Genomic DNA, 21,861 nt, shown 5'->3' on the forward strand with positions numbered 1-21,861 from the left:
CACAGTGCCCCTCCTGCTTGGGTGGGCCATGCTGGGGCCGGGCTGCTTGCAGGGCACTGAGTCCCCGAGGGACGGCCTGCGAGACACGACAGGAACATCTCTGCTCTTGACTGGGGGCCTCCTTTTCCCCCTGCAGTGTAAGAATGCCGGTGACTCAGTTAGAAGCATGCTTCCAAGCTGTCCGTGTCCTTGCCATCCAGAAGCAGAGCCTGGAAGCTTCCGAATTTCTCCAGAATGCGGTTTACATTCACCTTCGACAGGTGAGTGTATGTCCTTTTACAAGTGGAGGAATTACTGCAGTTTTCCTGGAACTTACTCACCATTAGTCCATCTGATGTTTCTGTGCTAGTATTCAGTATGGCATGCTAAAAGTTCTGGAGTCAGATTTTGAAACCCTGATGAAGAGGATTATTTATTTTATTTCTTTATATGATAGTATTTTACGTTCAAAATTCAGAATTTTCGGTTCTTTGAGGAATGTTTTTGGGAGTTGGAGAAATAACTTTGCTCTTACCATCTATGTGACCTGTTGCTATATGCCTCTCACCTGTCTTCTGTCACTTGTGAGGCGGTACCTTTTGTGACCCTGTCAGGGTTGTTCATGTTATAAAACATAAAGTCTGTTAAAGTACAGTCCCTTTTACTCCGAAGACATTTCACAGATACTACTTAAATCTGGGTGTGGTTTTAAGAAGACAGAATCATTAGAATATGTACTTGCAGGTTGCTAGTGCAAAATCCCCAAATCAATAGTCTAGCTCAACATCTAAAATCTATCTAATCTACCTTGGGTTTGTATGGATAAGTGAAGCAGTTTGCTAAGAACTCAAGACCAGGTTTAAAACACAGGCTGGTGTAGCTCAGCAGGTCCTCCCAAGCTGCTGCTCTGCCAGGGGGCGGGGCCGAGGGGAGAGGGCGTGTCCTGCCCTACCTGAGCTGACATTTTCATGGCAAAGACCTTCACCAGGTGAAGAACTTGGAGTTTCTTCTAAGAAAAGTGGGTTTGAAAAGAGTCCTAAAAGCACGGAAGTGACACAATCCCATTTGTCTCAAGTAGGGGAGAGTGGCTGTGGGGCCACTTGGGAGACTCGTGAGTCCAGGTGGGCAGTGTTGTTGGCTTCCACTTGAGCGGTGGGATGGTCAGTGGGTAAAAGCGAACAGATTGAAGGTATGTTTAGATGGTAAAAAGAAAGGATGAATGCTGTCTGTGAAGGTAGGATGGAGTAAGGCCCAGGTTTCTGGGTGGATTAATGAGGTAAATGATGGTCCTGCTGTGCTCTGAGGAGGGAAAGCTGCAGAGGGAGTTCTGGGGGAAAACTGATGAGTTCAGCTGTGGGTAAGTGAAAGGCTGTTAGATGTGTGGTCTGGGAGCTCTGGTGAGAGCCAGTAATGAGTAGGGGGAGGGGAGAGAGACTTTCAAATCATTTTGTCTTGTGAACATACAAATAAGGATGAGTAATGACACACTTAACACCTCTATATTCTGGATTTAAAACCCAGTAACATTTTGCTATATTGAGTGCAGAGGTTCTTAAATTTTTTAATAGAAATAAAATAAATAGAAACAAAATAGTGGAGTTAATGAACATCTTAGAGTTGAGGTGTGTCCTTGTATGTATTTTGATACCTCATCTGTTTATAACCATAATCTACAAAAAGTTAGCTTGCTTAGCATAAGAGTTAAACAGAGGGAAGTGGCACACACTGTTGGGGGTTGAAGCTGATCTTCTTGGGCAAATTATGTAGCCTCTCTGTGCCTTAGTTCCATCTTCTGTGACTGCGCCCGGGCCCCTCATCACAGCTGATTTCCTAGACTAGATGTTGGGATGGAGGCTGCTGTAGGGAGTAAGAAGAGGCAACTGCTAGGGATACTGAAGCGAGAGACAAAAACAGATTAAAGCCGATGAACTGAGTACAAATACCCTCAAAACAGAAAGAATCCTGCAGTGTTTTAAGCCACTTAGCGTAAGGGAAACAAAATCACGTGGACCCAAAGCTCTTGAGCATGTGAGTATTGTGGGTGGGAAGGTGTCATCAGAAAAGGGTTGAGGAAAGGCCTTTTGGTTTCCCTTGACGTTTCCAGTAAGGATGGGGAGCAGAAGTGAAAACCCCCCGCTTCACAGTGGAAGCTGCTGTTTTGTGTGAAACTGACCAAAGGTTGGAAAACAGTCATCAGCGATGCTGGCAAATGAAGAGACTTCTGGATGAGGTGGGGCACTTGCTGTGACTTCCAGGTGACCTGCTGGCTGGGGGCTGTGAGGCGGGCAGTAGGTTTGCAGGGTGACCCGTGTATAATCCCTGGCTCTGAGGCTGCTGGTCTGACTAGCAGACCTGGGCACCCCCAGTCCTAATGGGGCAGCTAGGGATGTGGCCTGGGACACCTGCCGTGTCGAGGGCCAGGAGAGGGCTCCCCTGAGGGAGTGTCCCTGTGGAGAGTGGAATCGTCCTCCTGCAGGGTAGGAAGTGCCGCTGAGCAGGGGGCCGGATGCACAGGCAACACCAGCCTGAGCACCGCGGTTTTGGGAAGCCGGAAGTCATAGAGTGGCCAGAGCAGCCTTGTTCCTGAGAGACTGGAGGGAAAAGATGCTGAAAATGCAGGCTAGTGTCAGACCCTGTGGTGGGTTATGAGAGACAGTAAAGGACTGGTCAAGGAGGCACGAGAGAACCCTGTGGGCATCCCAGGTGTGGCGTCACGCCGGCGGGAGGAGCAGAGTTATACACTTTGCCACTTATTAGCTGTGTGACTTTGAGCAAGATCACCCCACCTCTCTCTATATATATCTTCATCTGTAAATTGACAGTGACAAGGCTTAGTTTAGCTCTCATCCTCTTTGTCCAGTCCTGTCAGTGCTGCCCTGCAAGGTTCTGCAGCGGCTGCTCTTATCCTGACATGGGAGGGCGTAGAGGGACATTGTAGCGCCCGAGGGCAGGAAGGGGTTGCTTTAAAAGCAGACATGTAGCCGCCTGCAGCTGCAGACCTGCAGGCAGTTTGGTTGACCGTCCTGGAGAGGACTTTGGAGGCCTTAGCATCGTCTTAAGACTTGTTTTCCCTTGGGGACCGGATATGCCTTTGCAGATTAATATTGAAGATTTGGGCATCTGGCAAAGCTGTTTTCAGAGATGGGTATATACGTAACATATCATATAAAATAAAATGCTTTTATTTAATGTGTGGGACTTTGCAGATGTTGGGAACAACTCTGTTGGCCTGGTCTCCACGGAGGACACTAGGGGTCAGCAGAGCGTGCGGGAGGGCAGGCAGCCCGCTGTGCTGCTGCGGGGGGTTCTCCCCAGCATGGTGCTCTGTTGAGTTGACTCTTCTCGGAGTTTGGTTGCCAAGTGAGCAGACAGCAAAATAATGAGTTCTGGTGGGATTGTATAATGACAGGAAGAAAGAGGAACCCGTAGTTTTCGGGACTAGAACATGCTTCTGGTTCCTGATCCAGTGTGTTCCATTAAAGAATTGATGAGTTGTGTCTATTCAGAGACTTGATTGATATAAACGTTGAGCCTAAAAGTTAAGAGTTATGTTTTATTTGGCGGGAGGTCTCGAGCCGGTATGACAGCCTCTCAGATCACTCTGAGGGACTGCTCCCAAGAGGTAGGGGAGGAGTTAGGATATACAGGAGCTTTACAACAAAGACCAGGTAGTTGGAACAATAAAAGATTGCTTGTTATCTAAAGAAAGCCAGGTATCTCAAGTTCAAGAATTTAGTGCTTTTCTATTTATGGGAGGAAGCAAACATTTGGACTCACTGAATACATTCTTTAGACAAGCACCTAGCTATCTAGGGCAAGTATCCTGTTCTTTCTTATTCTGAGTCTGCTCAGAGATCACCATTGTGAGTGGCTGCAGAGGCTGGGCTGCAGGCCTGTCCTTGCTGGGGGTTGGAGGCAGCCGCTGATGACTTGGTTTCAGCATGCTTTGTTTACTGACATGGTTGCAGTATTTTCATTCACATTGTAGTATTTTCGTTCACAGACTGATTATGGATATCTGGAAACTTGGAAAGCACCCGAGATGGAATTACCACAGGTGCCTTCTACTTTAATAAGCCGTGTGCAAACATAAACATGGAGGAAGCATACAAAAGGATTTGGTGGTGTAGGGAAGGGTTTCTGCACATTACAGGTGAAGGCAAGGCAGAATTCCTCTTCTTTGTGGGCAGGGACGTGAGTCCACCTTTCTTTTCTGTAGTGGTTTCTGAGAACAGTTTATGGTAATTAACAAACATTGACAAATGGTGGCACACATTGCATTTAAGAGCTGGCCGGCTGCAAACTTGTGTATTGGACAGGTGGATTTCATAGGCAAGTGGTCAGGTGGATGGGAGAGAGATGGAGCCCAGGCCTGGGCCCAGATTCAGGTTTAAATCGCCATTTCCTCACCATAGGGTCTTGGATTAGAATGTAACCTCTCTTAAACTGTTGGTGAATCTGTGAAATGGGCATGATAATATTCGTTTCTTCCTGGGATTGTTGTAAGTTGTAAAGAGTATTACAGCACACATGAAGCTCTTAACACACTGGCACTTAGCAGTGTTCACTGTGTGCAGCCGCCCCGCTTGGTGTGTGTCAGAGCCGTAAAGGCAGCATGAGTCTGTTGAGGACGCACTGGTAGCCCCTTGAATAGGTTGTGAATTTGGTGATTTCCTTTAATCCTTGTAACTCTGTGTGTCGTGGGCAGTTATTTTCATGGACAGATGAGGAATCTCAGGGTAAAGAAGACTGTAATTTGCCCAAAGCCAGACCAAAATTTTGGGTGCAGGGGCCTCGGTTCAGCATGGGCCCCTGGGACTTCTGCCCTCTCCGTTCAGCACCAGAGCCAGACGTGGAGTTGGCTGTCACCCAGCCCAGAATACCCAGCAGGAAGCAAGAGACACCTGGCCCTGTGCTGCTTGAGCAAAACTCCGGAGGAGAGACAGTTACAAAATGGATAAAAATAAAAACAGACGACTGCAAACAGTGATCAGCTCTCAGAAGGAAAGGAACTCGCCTCGCCGTGCAGAGCTGGGAGCTTTCCCGTCGGGGCTGCTCTGGGGGCGTCCATCTCAGCTAAACAAGCTCTGCTGCTGCACCAAGGCAGGAAGGCAGGGCGCGTGTGACCATGTAGACTGGGCCTCATTGATCATACTCATTCCCCATTAAGCGGCAGCTGTCACGGGCACTTACCTAGTAAACAGATGTCGGCCATAATCATCACGCACTTTGCTTGGTAGTTTTATTGGCCCCACCTTTGAGATGAGGTCATTGAAGATGGGGAGTTTGCTGCATGCCCGTGATTACCTTGGAAATACCCCGACTGGTCTTTCAACCAAGACTGGGGTGGCTGTCATGTCCCAGCCCTGTGAATGGCACCATGTAGCTTCTCCCAAGTGGCCCAAATGACTGACATTGATTTTCTTAATTCATAGGAAATTGTATGTGACGATAAGAGAAAAATGTAGTAAGAAATTGTTTAGAAAAATAGAACAAAATCCAATTCTTCCCCCGCTGGGGGAGCGTACCCTGTGTCACCCACCCCACTCACTGCCTGGCACCTCCTCCCTGCCAACTCCGTGTTCAGAAGCCACTCTGAGCCTTTGAAGAACATTTTGCCTCATGACTCTGTTGACTATGACCTGCGACCTCTCTGTCCCTTGTTAACTATCTCTTCAAAGCCATTTAAATTTTATGCAGGCTCCTCCACTCAGATGTAAGAATAACCTCTTTAAACTTTTTGATGCAGCTCCTTAATGATGATCTTGCGAAGGAAACCTAGCCAAAACCTGGGATGTATGCACATAGAGACTGTAACCACAGCACTTTGTGAAGTTCAGAATCAGAGGGGTAGGATACTCAGGAAAGGCTTTTTTAAGGTAGCAAGGGGAAAGTGAATGGAAGCAGGCTGTGTGAGACTGAAACATCTCGGTCCCAGCCAGCAAGGCACCTGCATTCAGGATGGTGTGTGGGGAGTACAGAGTTCTCACAAAGAAAGAAGTGGTGGGATGGGATGGAGGACAGTTAGGTTCTTTACTTGGGAAGGAAAACGTGGGCTGAACATTTCCTGGTTGAACAAGAGGACTGTGACATGATGTGCTTGTATTTTGGAGAGAAGGGTTTTGTGGAGACAGGCCTAGGGAGAACGCTCTCTGGCTGGGGAGTCAGCACAACAGGGAACCACAGAGAACCAGGCCGACTCCAGGGCCCCTACTGGGGGAAGGGCTGCCCTCCAATTCGAGTCCTGGTGGCTGCTTCTGTCCCTTAGCTGGGGCCTCAGAGCTCCCTTCACAAACCAGTCCTGTTGATACAAGAAAAAAAAACGTGGGGCATGAGAAGGGCTGTGTCCCAGGCTTTGGTTGAGCCACTGGGATGTGCCCTGCCAGATGTGGGTCCTAGGCTTCGTGCTGGAAAGTATTCAAGAGCAAGCCACTGTTGAGTCAAGGTAGATTTATTCAGAGAGATACATTGAAAGGCAAGAGAAAGGCCACGAGTTGTGGGGGTTGGGTGCTCAGATTAAAAGTAGGTACACACTCCACAGACAAGAGTGTGGGCCTTCTCCGAAGAGGGAGAGAGTGGTGACCGCGAGTTGGCGCTGTGTTGCTGGTTTTCATGGGCTTGGTGGTTTCATATGCTAATAAGTAGAACGACCAGCCTAAGGGCAAGGGGATGGAATTCCCAGGGATTTGGCCATTTCCCACCCTTTGACCTTTTGTGGCTAGCCTTGGGACTGCCATGATGCTGGAGGCGTGTTATTCACCATGTTACTATTACAATGGGTGTATAATGAAGCTCAAGATCTGCTAGAAGTTAAATCTCTTCATCCTGAGCCTCAAGGCCTATTGGGGGTTGAATCCTTCACCATTTTGATGTTAATTGCTGTGGCCTTCCTTGAATGGCTGTGCTCTGCCCCCTTCCATCCTGTCTCACTGTGATGACACAGAGAGAGCAAAGGCCGGTCCCTGCCTGTGCTCCTGCTTTTAACAGGGGGAGGGGTGGGGTGGGCTGAGGATGACTCTGAGTGGTGAGAAGGATGTTTCAGATTTTCGCACGTGGGATGTGGGGACCAGCCAGCAGCCACCGCAGATTTATCTCACGGGCATTATCGCTTGTGTCACTCATCTTTTTCTATTTTTTTTTTCAGTATTTAATCTAAATTTATAATAAATTAAAATAAAATCTAAATCAGGTTTTTTTAGGAAAGAAATTTCTCTTTTCCTTTCCTTTGGGGCTCTTTTTGGGGCGTAGGTAATTAGGTGTATTATCTGTTAGTGGAGGCCCTGGGGCATGAACTCAGGACCCCGTGCACGCTAAGCACACGCTCTACCACTGAGCTCTACCACCCACCACATCATCTTTTTCTTTTTGCTTTAGCTGCCAAGAATCTTACAGCTGAATTTCTAGTCGGCCTTTAACACTTACCCTGACTTCATGGCATCCATTTTTATGACTTTACCTCCCCCTGATTTCATTTAAGTATTGAATCTCCATTTTCTCTTCACTCTCACTTTTGTCTTTTTGTTGTTGTTGTTGTTAAGCTGTGTTTAAAAAATTGTTTAATTTCTCTTTTAGCAGGTGGCTGAAAGTAAATGAAAATGTAAACCAACTTCTCACACTTAAATGCTTTTATACATTCTAAGCTGTTTAGTAGTTACTTAAAAACTGAATTGAATACTAAAGTGATAACATTTTTAAATTATTTTTTATAAATGTATAGCTGATTTACAATATGATATAAGTTTCAGATGTACAATAGTTGCTCCACTTATAGTTATTGTAAACCATTGGCTGTATTCCCTGTGTTGTAAGATACATCCCTGTAGCGTGTTTACGTTACATGTAGCAGTTTGTATAAGAAAGTTGGTTAACGCAGAGTCCAGGATTTGACTGTGCCTGACGCAGGTTCACGGTCACCCTGCCTGTCAGATCCCAGACCCTCACTCCTGTCTGCAGGGGAGCGAGTGGAGGCAGCTCTCATCAGCACTGGCACCACCCTCTGGGTGGCAGTGACAGCAGTGACTGTGGACATGCAAAGTGTTGTTCCAGGATCTTTACATTCATTTCTTCATTTAATATTTAAAGCCCTCCTGTGAGGAATCGTTTTATGTTTTTAATGAATAATACACTTTATTTTTATTTTGATAGACTTCAAACTTCTGGAAAATTTACAGGAATAGTACAATGAACACTTAAATACGCTTCACCTAAAAGGGCAGTATTTGTTCTTTTATGTCTGGCTTATTTTAGCATACTGTTTCAAGTTTCATCCATGTTGTAGCCTGAAACTGTAATTTATTCTTTTGGTATAATAATATCTTTTTTATTTTTTTTTGTTTTTGATCTATTTTAAAATAGTTTCAAAAAGTCTAGTCAGTTTATAATGTTGCATCAGTTTCTTGTTTACAGCACAACCCTTCTGTTATATAGGAAAATACATATATTCATTTTCATATTCTTTTTCAACATAAGTTACTATAAGATATTAAATATATTTCCCTGTACTATACAGTTTAAACTTGCTGTTTATTCTATACATTCTCAGTGTCTGCAAATCTTGAACTCCCAATTTATCCCTTCCCACACCCTCTCCCCTCTGGTAACCATAGTCTGCTTTCTATGTCTATGTGCCTGTTTCTGTTCTGTAGATGTTTGTCTTTTTTGTTTTGTTTTGTTTGTTTTGTTTTAGATTCCACATATGAGCGATCTCATATGGTATTTTTCTTTCTCTTTCTGGCTTACATCTCTTAGAATGACATTCTCCAGATAAATTCATGTTGCTGCAAATGGCATTATTTTATTAATTTTTATGTCTGAGTAGTAGTCTATGGTATAAATATACTACAACCGCTTTATCCAGTCATCTGTCAGTGGATATTTAGGTTGTTTATATGTCTTGCTATTGTAAATAGTGCTGCTGTGAACATTGGGGTGCAGGTGTCGTTTTGAATTTGGGTTCCTTCTGGATATATGCCCAGGAGTGCGATTGCTGTGTCATATGGGAAGTCAGTTTTTTGTCTTTTGGGGAATCTCCATACTGTTTTCCACAATGGCTCCACCAAACTGCATTCCCAGCACAGTGTAGGAGGGTTCCATTTTCTCCACAGCCTCTCCAGCATTTATTGTTTGTGAACTTCTGAATGATGGCTATTCTGACTGGTGTGAGGTGATACTTGATTGTAGTTTTATTTGCATTTCTCTGATAATGATATTGAGCATTTTTTCATGTGCCTATTGGCCATTTGTAGGTTTTCATTGGAGAAATGTTTGTTTAGGTCTTCTGTCCATTTTTGGATTGAATTGTTTGTTTTTCTTTCTTATCAAGTGTAAAAGCTGTTTATATATTCTGGGAATGAAGCCCTTGTCAGTCTCATTTATTGCAAATATTTTCTCCCTTTGCATAAGTTGTCTTTTTGTTTTGCTTATTGTTTCCATTGCTGTGCAAAAGCTTGTAAGTTTAATTAGATCCCACTTGTATATTTTTGCTTGTATTTCTATTGCTTGAGTAGGAGAACATTGCTGAGATGTATGTCAGATGTTTTGCCCTTGTTTTCTTCTAAGAGGTTTATAGTGTCTTGTCTACATGTTTAAGACTTTAAGCCATTTTTACTTTATTTTTGTGTATGCTGTGAGGGAGTAGTCTAACTTCATTGATTTACATGCAGCTGTCCAGTTTTCCCTACAGCATTTGCTGAAGAGGCTGTCTTTACTCCATTGTATGTTCTCACCTCCTTTGTCAAAGCTTCAATGACCAAAAGTTTGTGGGACTATTCTTGATAATTTTGTTTATCCATTCATTGATGGATGGATATTGTTTGTAACTTTTGGCTTCTCTGAATGACACGGCTATGAAAATTGATGTGCAAATTTTTGTGAGAATATGTTTTCATTCTGTTGGCTGTACATTTGGCCCGCCATATGTGTAGTTTCCACTTCATGGATCCAGATGGCTGATTGTAAAGGGACTCGAACATCCTTGGATTATGGAATGCAGGGTGGGGGTTTCCTGAAACCAACCCCCCGAGGATACTGAGGGATGACACTATATGTACGAGAATTGCTGAGCTATATGATAACTCTAACCTTTTGAGGAAACACGAGACTTTTCCAAAGAAGCTACACCATTGCCTCTTTCCAACGGCTGCGTATTGAGGGTTCCCTTTACTCTGCCTCTTGACCGACAGTTGTTATTGTCCATGTTTTGATTATAAGCATCCTAGTGGGTGTAAAATGAGATCTCATTTTGATTTTGATTTGGCTAGTGATGCTGAGCATCTTTTCATATGCTTATTGGCTAATTGTGTATCTATTTAAATCCTTTGCAAATTTAAAAATTGGGTCGATTTTCTTTGTATTGGTCAGTTGTAAGCATTTGTTTTATATCCTGGATACTAGTCTGTTATTAGATATATGCTTTGCAAAATTTTTCTCCTCTTCTTCAGATTGTCGTTTCACTTTACTTTTTTTAAACATTAAAACAATTTCTTTATAGGGGAGGTAATTAGATTTATTCATTTATTTTATTTTATTTTATTTTTTGCCAAGCACACACTCTATCACTTGAGCTATCCCCTTCCCCTTTCATTTCACTTTCTTGATGATATCATTTGTATCAAATGGTTTTAATTTTGATGAAGTCCAGTTTACCTTTTTTCTTTTTTTTTTTATCACTTGTGCTCTTGGTATTGTATCTAGGAAACCATAGCCTATCCTAGGACCACAAAGATTTATACAATGTCTTCTTTTAGAAAGTTTATAGATTTAGTTTATACGTTCCTGTCTGTGATCCATTTTGAATTAATTTTAATTTGTTATATACAATAGGAGGTTCCAGATTCCAGATTCATTCTTTTGCCTGCAGATACCGAGGTGTCTCTGCACCATTTTTTGAATACACTATTCTTTCAGTGGAGTGTTGATGGCACACCTGTGGAAAACTGACTGTAAATGTAAGTCCCCACCCCCCTGGATTTTTTATTGTGTCTCATAGATTTATGTATCCAAACTTATGCCAGTACCATAATGACATGAGTACTATAGATTTGTAGTAAACTTTGAAGTGAGTCCTCCAACTTTGCTCTTCTTTTTCAAGATTGTTTTGGTTGACCTGGGTCCCTTGCATTTCCATATGAATTTTGGGATCAGTTTTTCAATTTTTCCAAAGAAGTCAGCTGGAATTTTGAGAGGGATTCCATTGAATTTTTAGATCACTTTGGGGAGTCTTGACATTTTTAACAATATTGTCTACCATTCCATGAAATTGGGATGTCTTCCATATATGTAGATCTTTTAAATTTTTTTGGTGATACTTCAAAATTTTCAGTGTACAAATCTTGTAACTTTTTGTTAAATGTATCTCTCATTTTATTTTTAATGCTGTTGTAAATGGAAAGTCTGAGCTTCTTAAGGGTGGGACTATATATCAATTTGATAATTTCTAGGATTCCTAAACAGCAAATACACTAGGTTTATATTTGCTACATAAATCTATCCACAACTCTTCCCTCCCCCGTGTTATAAGAAACCAAGGCCCAGGTTAAGCTACCTGGACACCTATGTGGAAGTGAGAAATGAGACCCTTGGGTGGGGCACAGTGCAGATGATACTGAAAGTTTATTCAGGATGGCTTCATGTTAATTTCTTTAAACAATCCTTTCAGTGTATATAGTCAGGTACATTAAGAACATGCCCTTTTGATGTGCAGAGGAGCTAAGACTATCATTTTCAAATAATTTCTAGTGAGAGTGTTATACTTGAAACCTAATTTGCATCAATCTTTGAAGATTTATGTTTCAGGAGCTTTGACTAAAGAACAACTGTCTTTATTCAATAACTACAACTAAATGCTCAAGCAACATGTAAGAGTTTGAGCAAACTGCCCCCACCCCGTAGTGCTGGTTGGCTGCAGCTGTAACTGGATTCAGTGCTTACCTCTCCCTGTACGCTAGTGCTGATCTGCTCAAAGGGGTTCGTCCAACAGTTTGTCTGTAATCTGTTGGACAAAGCCATAAAACATTGATTTAAGGTTGCTGGAATGGAATCTATTCTTATTAATATTAAGTAAGCACATATTGAGTGCTTACTGTATGTTGGGAATTGTCCCTCAGCCTCACATGAATATTATTTCTCTTAAAACCTCACATATTTCCTTGTTATTCCCACTTTACAGATAAGGAGACTGAGGATTAAGTCTTCTCCCTTTTGGGGGCAGCTCATTATCAATGACTGGAAGTTGTAAGGAAAAAGATACTGATTCATCCTGAGAAAACATTTTTATAAGAGTCAGCAATGAAGAGGGTGACCAATGAAGAGGGTGATCATTGCTCGAGTGAGACGAGCCCCGGGTTGTACGGAGTCAGCATCCTTGTCCTGGACAAGGCACGTTTAGTGCTGAGTGGTGAGTGAGGAGACGCCGCCGCACAAGGAACGCTGATGCCCGGCCGTTGGGCTGGGCTCAGGCCCGGTGGGGCTTTCTCTTAAGGGCACTGGACCGTCATTGACAGATTTTAAGTAGGGGAGTAGGGTGCTCTCGTAGTTCACTTTTGTGCTTGTAGAATGCTTGCAAACATTTAGTAGGCTCAGCAGGAGGTGATGTGATGAGTCAGAGTAGGGTGGCTGCGAGGTGTAGCAGTGTTCAATTTTCAAGTTGTTTTCAGTCCCAATTTTGTGGCTCAGTAGCTGTCTCACTTTGGATGACGCACTCAAGGAAGTGAAACAATTTATCAAATCGATTGAAGCAGTGATGTACCCACATCCCAGGTCTGTTGCGGAGATCCAGTGAGATAACGTGTGCACAGTGTGCAGCGTGGTCCCCAGCACAGAGTCAGTGCTGAATGAGTGCCAGTGAATACCTGGTAGGACAGGAGTGGGTGGTGGGACTCAGTGACTGAGGAAATCTGGGCCCTGAAGGAGTGGTCCAGGCACATCTGTGAGTGATGGGCCTGAGCTGGGAGAGGCAGGGAGACCTTGCGCCCAGACCAGGGGCCCTGGGCAGGACGGCTATGGGAAGGAGCACCGTGAAGTCAGCTCTGTGCAGATGGAGATGGAAGTGCCCTTGAGATATCTAAGTGCAGTGTCACGAGCTCGCAGAGGAGGTCTGGGCCCAGGCTGTGCATTTTCCTATAATCTCAATCCCTGAGGACGCCGAGGTATTGATCCCTGAACGTGAAGACTTACTTTACAGGACAAGTGAATATTAGTATCATCTCTGTCATCAAAGCTCACGTCTCTTTATTCATCACTCACTTTTCTAATTGGGTACTTACAGAGCTCACTTCACCGACCTCCCCTGGGCTCAGGCTCCACAGTAAAGAGCTGGTGAGCCTCCCTCTTTTCCAGAAGAAGACACATTTAGCTGGTAGCCTTCTATACCTCGCCAGATTTAGAATTTTAGTTTGTTGTTTTAATTCTAATTTCGGTTGGCCATCTCCTGACAGGAGAGATTTACCTCATGGTCATGTTTCAATTAGCTGTTAATGAGAATTGCTGATCTGATCCATAGTGTATGTATTTTATTAACTTTGTAGAGTTCTTATCATTTTTCTGTCTTTGCCCTTTAATTTTGTTTGCCCCTTCAAGATTCTATCCTATTTGGGGCCTTATTTTTTTAATTAAAAATGTCTGTTAGCAGTTTAGAAAAGAAAAGAAAAGAAAAAATGCACACAATACCTAAATTTAGAAAATATTTAGTGTTTTGTGTCTCGGCAATGGAGGGTTCTAGAAACTCGTGAAAACCTTCATTACACAAGTTCCTAAAAATGCTGATTAAGAAAGAAAACCTTCCTTCCTCATCTTTCAAGCTGCACAGCTAATCGTCAAGAAAGTGAGGGGAAATCCTCAGAAGCCAAGGCAAACCAGAAAGCAGGGATTCTGGGAGATACGTGAGCCTTTGAAGCCCTGGGGTGCCGGTTGGCCCCTGAACTGAGTTTCAGTTTCCCTGACAGGAAGGCAGGGGGTGAGCCCCTGGCCTCTCACACTGGGAGTTGGATGGCTGATCCTATGTAAGGCCAAGCACATCCTGAGAAGCCTGCTTTACTAAAGGGTGAATTAGAAAGAAAGAAAAAAAGAAAACTTTCCTCAAGGCAAGAAAGTAAGGAAAGTGAATTTTGTTGGAAGAGGGGAAAAATATCAAATCCAAAATACGGATATATTTTAAAGCTGTTCTGGCACGAGAGTGACCACATACTCCTGGCAGAAATTCACAGCTCCTCCCGGAATGAGAAGTTGTGATTTGAATGAATCAGTGGACAGCCATTCCAAAAAAGGCCTTCAGAGTCTTCTGGATGAAGATACTGGACCCAAACACCTCTCTTCCAAGGTCTCATTTAAATAACCAGGAAGGTTTTAAAGGAGAGAAGCCATAATCATAGTTCTATTTATTGACATTACTATATGCTAGGAATTCAGATGTGACTGTGGAGTTGTCTCCTCTTTTATGGACCTTACTTTCTCATTGGGGAGACAAACTGACATAGTTGGGGAGCTGGGTGGAGGGAGGTGTTAGTCTGTTGCAATTAGCCAGGAGAGGAGATTAAGAGAGCAGTGAAGGGTGGGTGACATTTTTAGCTGAGGACAGTCCTGTTCAGTTTGCTTTTAATTGCAGGCTCGATGAGTTGTCACTGGAGGGAATTGATCTTACGGAGGATGGACTTAGCTCAGGCCTCTTCAGAATGGACAAGGGAACCTGGAGAAAGACAGTCAAATCTGTGCAGACATTAAAGTCCACTTGAACGTGCTGCATCCCTGAGCCAAAGATAGGACAAGTAGGCAGCACTTCTTGAGGACAGAGAAGTGGTTTTTAAGGTTCTCCAAGAATGAATCCCAGGGAACCGAGTTGGCCAGTTGTCAAACTATGACTTTGCTCTTTGGACGGTGTACCCGCCAAGGGTGTTGGCCGTTTATAAGTTTTCATTTCTCTTTAATACATGTCAGGTGATGAGGACGTGGGCACAAGCATTTGACACCTTGTCGAGGTGACTTTCGGTACCTGACTAGAAGCACGGTCACAGCTGCGGCTGCGTCATACATCTTGCTGCCCATCCCGTTCCCCGGCTCCGTGATCACGGCTGAGTGGTTCCTTGTTGACCTGTCCGTCTCCTCTGTGACATTGTAACCCAAGAAAGGACCGGAGCATAATAGCCTGGCTTTGTTCTTTTCCATCCTTCTCTTCGAATTATGATAACTGATAGTGGACCCAGTTATGTTAGCAGACGTTTTACAAGTAGGGCTCTCAGTACAAACCTTGTAATCTCCGCTTTGTGATCTAAAGAATGTTACATTCTTTCCAAATTGTTTTGATGCACTTATGTGCTAAATTGTTGTAAGTTTGAATATGTATTTCCTCTCTGAAATATCATGGCTAGAGATGAATGTGGGTAGACATGGAGTGTGTTTTCTGTATTTGAACTGTATGGTCCCCTGAATTCTCCCCAGCTTTTTAAAGTCATCACTGGAGTGCTACCTCCAGAGTGTCCCAAAGCATCCACCACTGCCTGCTCTTCAGACACTGTGAGTTTCCAAGTTGGGGAAGGCTGCTGTCTGGTGAGGCATTCTCTGGCACAACTCTGGCTATCTGATGTGGGCTTAGCACCCAAGACTTGGCAGACAGTAACTAACCACGATCATGTCCATTTCTGGAACACTCATGGAGGATTTTAGACCTATGCTAGTGGCATTCGTTATTTCATTTAGTTTTCCCAACAAACATAATTAGATTTTATCACCTGTATTAATAAAGAAGCTGTCAAAGTGAGCGACGTGCAGACTTTGGACTGGAACACGGGTCTTTCTGATTCCTGTCTCTGTTCCCTCCTCGGCCTATCCTTCCAGATGGCCAGGAGACTCTTCCTCTGTCTTGAGTTTCCTGCTGATGTTACCACTCTCTTTGTTTCTAGGAGAGGAAAACAAGTCTAAACTTACTTTCCAGTTGGAAATGGAATGGATAGTTAACGTTGGAAGCCGGGAGAGTGTGTCCTGTGATGAAGTGGTCTCCGAGCCACTTCCACTGGGACGTCACGTCACTGTCTGGGCCCCTTGCTCAGCCTGTGCACAGGTGACAGTGCAGAAGTGCCAAGCAGTCCTCCCGGACCGGGCAGTGGGTTGGAAATGAGTTTGTGATTTGGTTTCGTTTCATAAGTTCCTGAGGGTCTTGGCCTGGCACATCGAGTGGGACCATTCCCTGTCCCACAGGCTTGTGCTCTGGGCCCGTGCAGACCTGACGTGGCCTCAGCCTGAGGCTCAGGGCCCGTGGTGAAGCGGAGCATTTTAGTCCAGGGTCTGCTGGAGGCTCTGACACTTCTGGGCCGTGGTACTTTGTCCAGAATGATAATTCCTCCCCGAGTTTCAGATTTCCTTGCCTGTGAGCCGGGGTAGTAATAGTTTCTGAGATGATTGTAATGATTCAGTAAGGGAGGCTGAGTGTGCTGGCAGGAAGCTTGTGCTTAAGGAGCAGAAGTCGCAGTCACTCTGTCAGCCTCTCACTGTGTGCTCTGTGCTTTGAGAAGTTGTGTGTTTGGTGAAAGTCCCGCCCAAACCCTAGGGTCTAGATGAACTGTTGTTCCTTTACTTTCCCTTCCTTTTGCTCCTTCTCTTCTCTGCATCTCATGTGTAGGTAGCAGATTCCTACGTTTCAGTGAATACGGGCCTTTCTAGTAAAAGGACAGGCTGAACGCAGAGAGGTGGGTCCCGGAGGGGTTCTGGAGTGTCTGCACAGCGCTGCTTCCCTGCGTTTCTGCATCCGGTCCCGTCAGTGCACGAAGTCAGCCTTCCTCTTCCTGTGTCATCGGGTCTCTCTTTTATGGGAAAACCTTTTTTACGTGTCTTTTTTCACTTACATGTTTCTCTCAGATGCTTGTTGCTTTTCTCCCTGTGCTTCAGCGTTCCGAGGAGAGAATTCAGCAGTGCAGCATCCTCTCCGAGCTCTATGAGTTGATCGGCTTCCACTGCAAGTCCGCCTTCATCAAGAGGGTGGCCCCCATGCAGCGCACGGCCCCCGGCATCTCGGAGCCTGGCGGGAAGACCTGCTACCGACTCCTTCTGCAGACGCTTCCTGGCTACAGTCTGTCGCTGGACCTGCAGGACTTCAGCAAAGGTGTTGGAACTAAACCATTGCTTCAGTCCCATTAACCACGCCTGGTTTGGGCCCTGCTGTCCTGTCTCATCAGGGTGAATTCTGATTCGTGCAGAATAGGGCTCAGCAGAATTTTTTCTGTCAAGGGCTTGGGAGTAAATATTTCAGGGTCTGCAAACCTCCTGATCTCCGGTGCAGCTGCTCAGCTCTGCTGTTCAGACGCCAGAGCAGCCGGACAATCCACACACCCACAGAGCTTTATTCACAGCGGTGACTGGGCTGGATTGGGTGTGTGAACTGCAGTTTGTCCCCACAGCCTCCTCACTATTGACGCCTGCACCAGAGCGTGCATTTGCGACAATGGGTGAACCTACACTGACACGTCATCATCACCCACATCCCATGCTTGACACTAGGATTTACACTTGGTGGTGTGCACTCTGTGGGTTTGGACAGATGTAAAATGACATGTATCCACCGTCAAAGCATCATACAGAGTAGTCTGTCTCCGTGACCCAAAAGACGCACCGTGCTGCACCTCATTCACTGCTCCTTCCCCTCTAGCCTCTGACAGCCACTGATCTTTTAGTCTCTGTGGTTTTGCCTTTCCCAGAACACCATACAGTTGGAATCAGACAGTTGCAGAACCTTCCCAGATTGGCTTCTTTCACTTAATAATATGCATTTAAGGTTCCTCCATGTCTTTCCATGCCTTGATAACTCATTTCATTTTAACACCAAATAATAGTCCATTTTCTGGCTGGACCACAATTTATCCTTTCACCTACTGAAGAACAGCTTAGTTGCTTCTGAGTTCTGGTGATTACGAATAAAGCTGCTATTAACATCTGTATGCAGATTTGTGTGTGGACATAAGTTTCCATTTTGTCGAGTAAACACCAAGGAGCACAGTTGCCGGATCATATGGTAGGAGTACGTTTAGTTTTGTAAAAAATTGCCAGACCGTCTTCCAAAGTATCTGGGCCATTTTACATTCCCGCCAGCAATGCATGAGAATTCCTGTCGCTCCACATCCTCACCAGCATTCAGTATTTTCAGTGTTCTGCCTTTTGTCAGTTCTGACAGGTGTGCAGTGGTACCTCGCTGTTTCAGTCTGCAGCCCGTTGATGACAGATGCTTTGGAGCATGTTTCCATAGACTTCTTTGGCATCTAGATTCCTTCTAGGATGAGGTGTGTGTTCAGGCATTTTGCTCATTTTTTAATCAGGTTATTCATTCTTCTTGTTGAGTTTAAAGAGATTTTGGTATATTCTGGATATCAGCCCTTTATCAGTGTGACCCTGCCCTTCACCTGCAACACCGGAGTTGTCCTTTGGGTCTCAGTGGAGTGTCAGCTCTTCAAAGAGGTTCCCTGTCTTCCCTCAGCCTAAATACAGTCCTTGTATTTTTCACTTTCATTGACTCATTTTGTTCTTTTTAAATAGCATTTCCCATAATTTGTAAGTACTTAAAAAAAATCGGTAATGATTGAACACCGCCTCCCCCACCAGGCTGTGTGCCCTGTGAGAGCAGAGACCCTGTCCGCACTCACCATGTCCCATGACAGCACATTGCAGATGTCCATGTAAATGTGTGTAATGGGGGGCCAAACCTGATGAGCAGCTATGACGACATGTGTTGGCTACCATTTATTGAGTAGAGTTTGTTTCTTGATCTTAATTATTAAATCACATGAATGAAACATGTTTCTTTTGAAAAATAAAACAACAAAGCACACCTCCATGTGATTGGTAATTTCTACTTAGCCTTCTGACCCAGGAGGGATTGTTCACCATCATTTTGTGGAGGAGGTTGGGGAGGTAAAGTAGGAGAGTGAGATCAAATAAAGTAAAAATGATAACTATCAGCTGGCTCTATTTTCACTAATACATAAAAGTTACTTTAAACCCTATCTCAGCTGTTGTTCTGTTGTTTTAAACACTTCTCATAGAATTAAATGGAAGCCCACTAAACCCTGAAAGGGAAATTGTGTGCTCAGGATCTGAAAAGTGTTTATGTCTATTTCTTGAGAAGCACATTTTCCCTGCTGGTTACAGAAAGTCGAGGCGGGAACACAGCCATGCGCTGTGTGTGTCTGCCGGGTTCACGGGCTGCTCACAGTCATTTTCATTTTCTTGTGTTGCAGTGTATGAAGATTTTCCATCAGACCGTTTGCTCAGCCTTTTCCTGAATGAGGGATTGAATTTTCCACAGGAAGTCTTATGAAAGAGAGTGACAAGGCACATGGGTTTCCCAAAAAGCAGTAGTTGATGTAATAAACTCTCACATTGGTGGACTTTTTGATTACAAGCGGCTTGAAAATTTTATCACTAGGTCATATGCCACAAATCTGTCTTAAGAATAAAAAGATTCAGATTTTATAGAAGAAGCAGTTTGAATCAAGTAGAAATTATAATTTGTACAATATTTGGTGTTAGAACTTATACTCAGTCTTATCATAATTGCCTGTGGTAGGAACTGGATCATTATTTATTTATTTAAAAAAAATCCACGAGGTGCTATTTGCCCCATTCTTGATGCGGCAGTGCTGAAGTTAGTTAAGTCGGGCCGTTTAGAATGCTTAGCTAGGTTTTCGGGACATTGATTTCAGCCTCTTTATCTTTTTTAGAATCTCTTATTTTGTGTCGGCCTTTGGTCTTTTGACAACGTGGAAACACTGCAGGGATCTGTCTTTCCCTTTTTTCCTGTCTTTGTGGGAAAAGATCTCTATAAGACAGACTACTAGGACATTAAGGATTTTATGTGGGGTAAGTTTGGTCAGCTCTAAGGATTTCAATTAATACGTATTAATACTTGCTATTCAGCTAATGATAGTAAAATTATAAAATAACTTACGTATACATCAATAAGTATATTACAATAAGCCCATCACCTAGATGAAGGAATTCACAAACTTTTCCATATTTCCTTTTTTCAGACCTCTGTTCTTTGCCTTGTCCTTTGTTGAAGTATTTGACAGCAAATCCCAGAAGACAAGTCATTTTACCCTATGTACTCAAGTAGGCATGTCTGAAAAATGAGGGTCTTTCCTTTGATCAGGTTTTTCCATTTGACCCATGTGCTCGTTAAGTACCAGTTGTATCAGGCATCTCTCTAGGCTTTAGGGATCCTTGGGGCAATGAGACCGTCCTGGCTCCCAAGGAAGTTAAGGGCTGATGGAAGAAACCAACACAGGAGCTTAGGTGCCTCACCTAAGTTCCCTGTGGGATGATACCAATTGGACAAAATATGTGCACAATACAGTGGGATTCACAGAAGGGACTGGTCAGACTTGTAGGGCAGGCAGGGAGAGAGGCGGTCAGCAGGGCTACAATAGGAGGAATCGTTTGATCAGAATCTGAAATCCTTTCCGCCAACCTTCCTACCAAGCCCCTAGGGCCCATCACACACAACCCTGTGCTGTAACTGTTTTTGATTCCTGTTACCACATCTCCTTCAGGAAGGATTTTAGGTGGAAAATATTTAAAATCAGTAATTGCTGCCAGAAGGGACATAGAACAAGAAACATGGAAACAAAACAATGTCCATCAGCACATGACTGGATAAAGACGAGGTCATACATATCTACAATGGAATACTACTCAGCCATAAAAGATGTCATTTGCAGCAACATGGATGGACCTGAAGACTGTCATTTTAAGTGAAGTAGGGTGGAAAGAGAAAGAAAAATGCCATATGACTTCATTTATGAGGAATCTAAATTTAATAATAATAATAAGACCACCAATGAACTAATTATTATTTTGATTTCTTGAATATGTGTAAGCACATCTGACTGTCCTTTGTGATTGGGTTACCATATTCTGTTTATTATTCTTTTGTAGTTGGCTTTATTCCTCTGGTAACTATGTAAGTTTAAAAATCTAAAGCTCTAATCTGTTCTTAGAAAAAATAATTAGTACATATATGTAAACTAAAAATGCAGTGTACTCTATACATGTATTTACACGCAATATGTGTATGTGGAGTTGAACTGTAATAATTCTACCTAATAATACTGAAAGAGGAAAAAAATAAAATAATTTACTAAAAAATAATCACTCCTCTTTAAATATTAAAACGTTCAGTTCTGAGATTCTGTGAAACACAACATGGAAGTAGGTTTTTAAGTTTTTCTCCTTGCGCCTCAGTGAGCAGCCTGGGCTGCAGAGCTTGGCCGCAACAGGCACCCAGGACTTGCCGGCTTGCTCCTCACTTCTTGAGAGGAAGGTTAGCAGCTGCAGGAATATTTATGCTCTTAGAAGTTGCTGAAAACCCCACAGAGCTTCTGTTTACATAGAGTGTATCTGTCAATATACCCCATTTTAGAAATTAGAACAGAAAATTTTAAGCCCAAGAACTGACAAGCACACGCTGTCCCAGCATGTGGTCAAAGCAGTGCTGCCACGCTGGCTTGTGTTCGTTCTAGAAAAAATGCACCGTACACTCAAGAATCAGGGTGAACCCACAGATCTCATCTCAGCAATGCTATGAAGAGGTGGGACTCAAAGCCCCCAAAACAGTGCTGAAGTCCCCAGATGTCCCAGAACACACAGAGCCATGGGACCAAGAATCCAGTGTCTCGTGGATCATCAGCCGTGGAGACCGCGTCCTGGGTCAGGAGAAGCAAAAGTAGGGATACCAGGCACACAGCCCTATTGACAGCAAAGCTTTAAAGGTGTTGAACTGACTAAAAGTTTGGCAAAGATTTGCATTGAGAATACTACATTTCCTCTCCTGGAGACGTTAGAAGGATAACACTGATTAACAGAGGATGATTGTAATGGATTAATTATGATACTGATGACATGGGCTGC

General features: G+C 43.8%; 1 protein-coding gene across 1 annotated transcript in view; it reads left to right on the top strand.

Annotated features, from left to right (window-relative positions):
• The window catches only part of LOC141576216 (trafficking protein particle complex subunit 9-like), an 82,030-nt gene extending 60,928 nt beyond the window's left edge, over positions 1-21,102 (top strand). The window contains exons 4-8 of the mRNA XM_074358715.1: positions 137-260; positions 3,983-4,036; positions 16,852-17,065; positions 18,122-18,236; positions 19,191-21,102. Coding sequence (XP_074214816.1) covers positions 137-260; positions 3,983-4,036; positions 16,852-17,065; positions 18,122-18,219 — 490 coding nt within the window. The 3' untranslated portion in view covers positions 18,220-18,236; positions 19,191-21,102. The remainder of the gene's footprint in view (positions 1-136; positions 261-3,982; positions 4,037-16,851; positions 17,066-18,121; positions 18,237-19,190) is intronic.
• The last annotated feature ends 759 nt before the right edge of the window (positions 21,103-21,861 follow it).

The sequence above is a fragment of the Camelus bactrianus genome, chromosome X, assembly GCF_048773025.1.
Source record: "Camelus bactrianus isolate YW-2024 breed Bactrian camel chromosome X, ASM4877302v1, whole genome shotgun sequence".
NCBI classification, from domain to species: Eukaryota; Metazoa; Chordata; class Mammalia; order Artiodactyla; family Camelidae; genus Camelus; species Camelus bactrianus.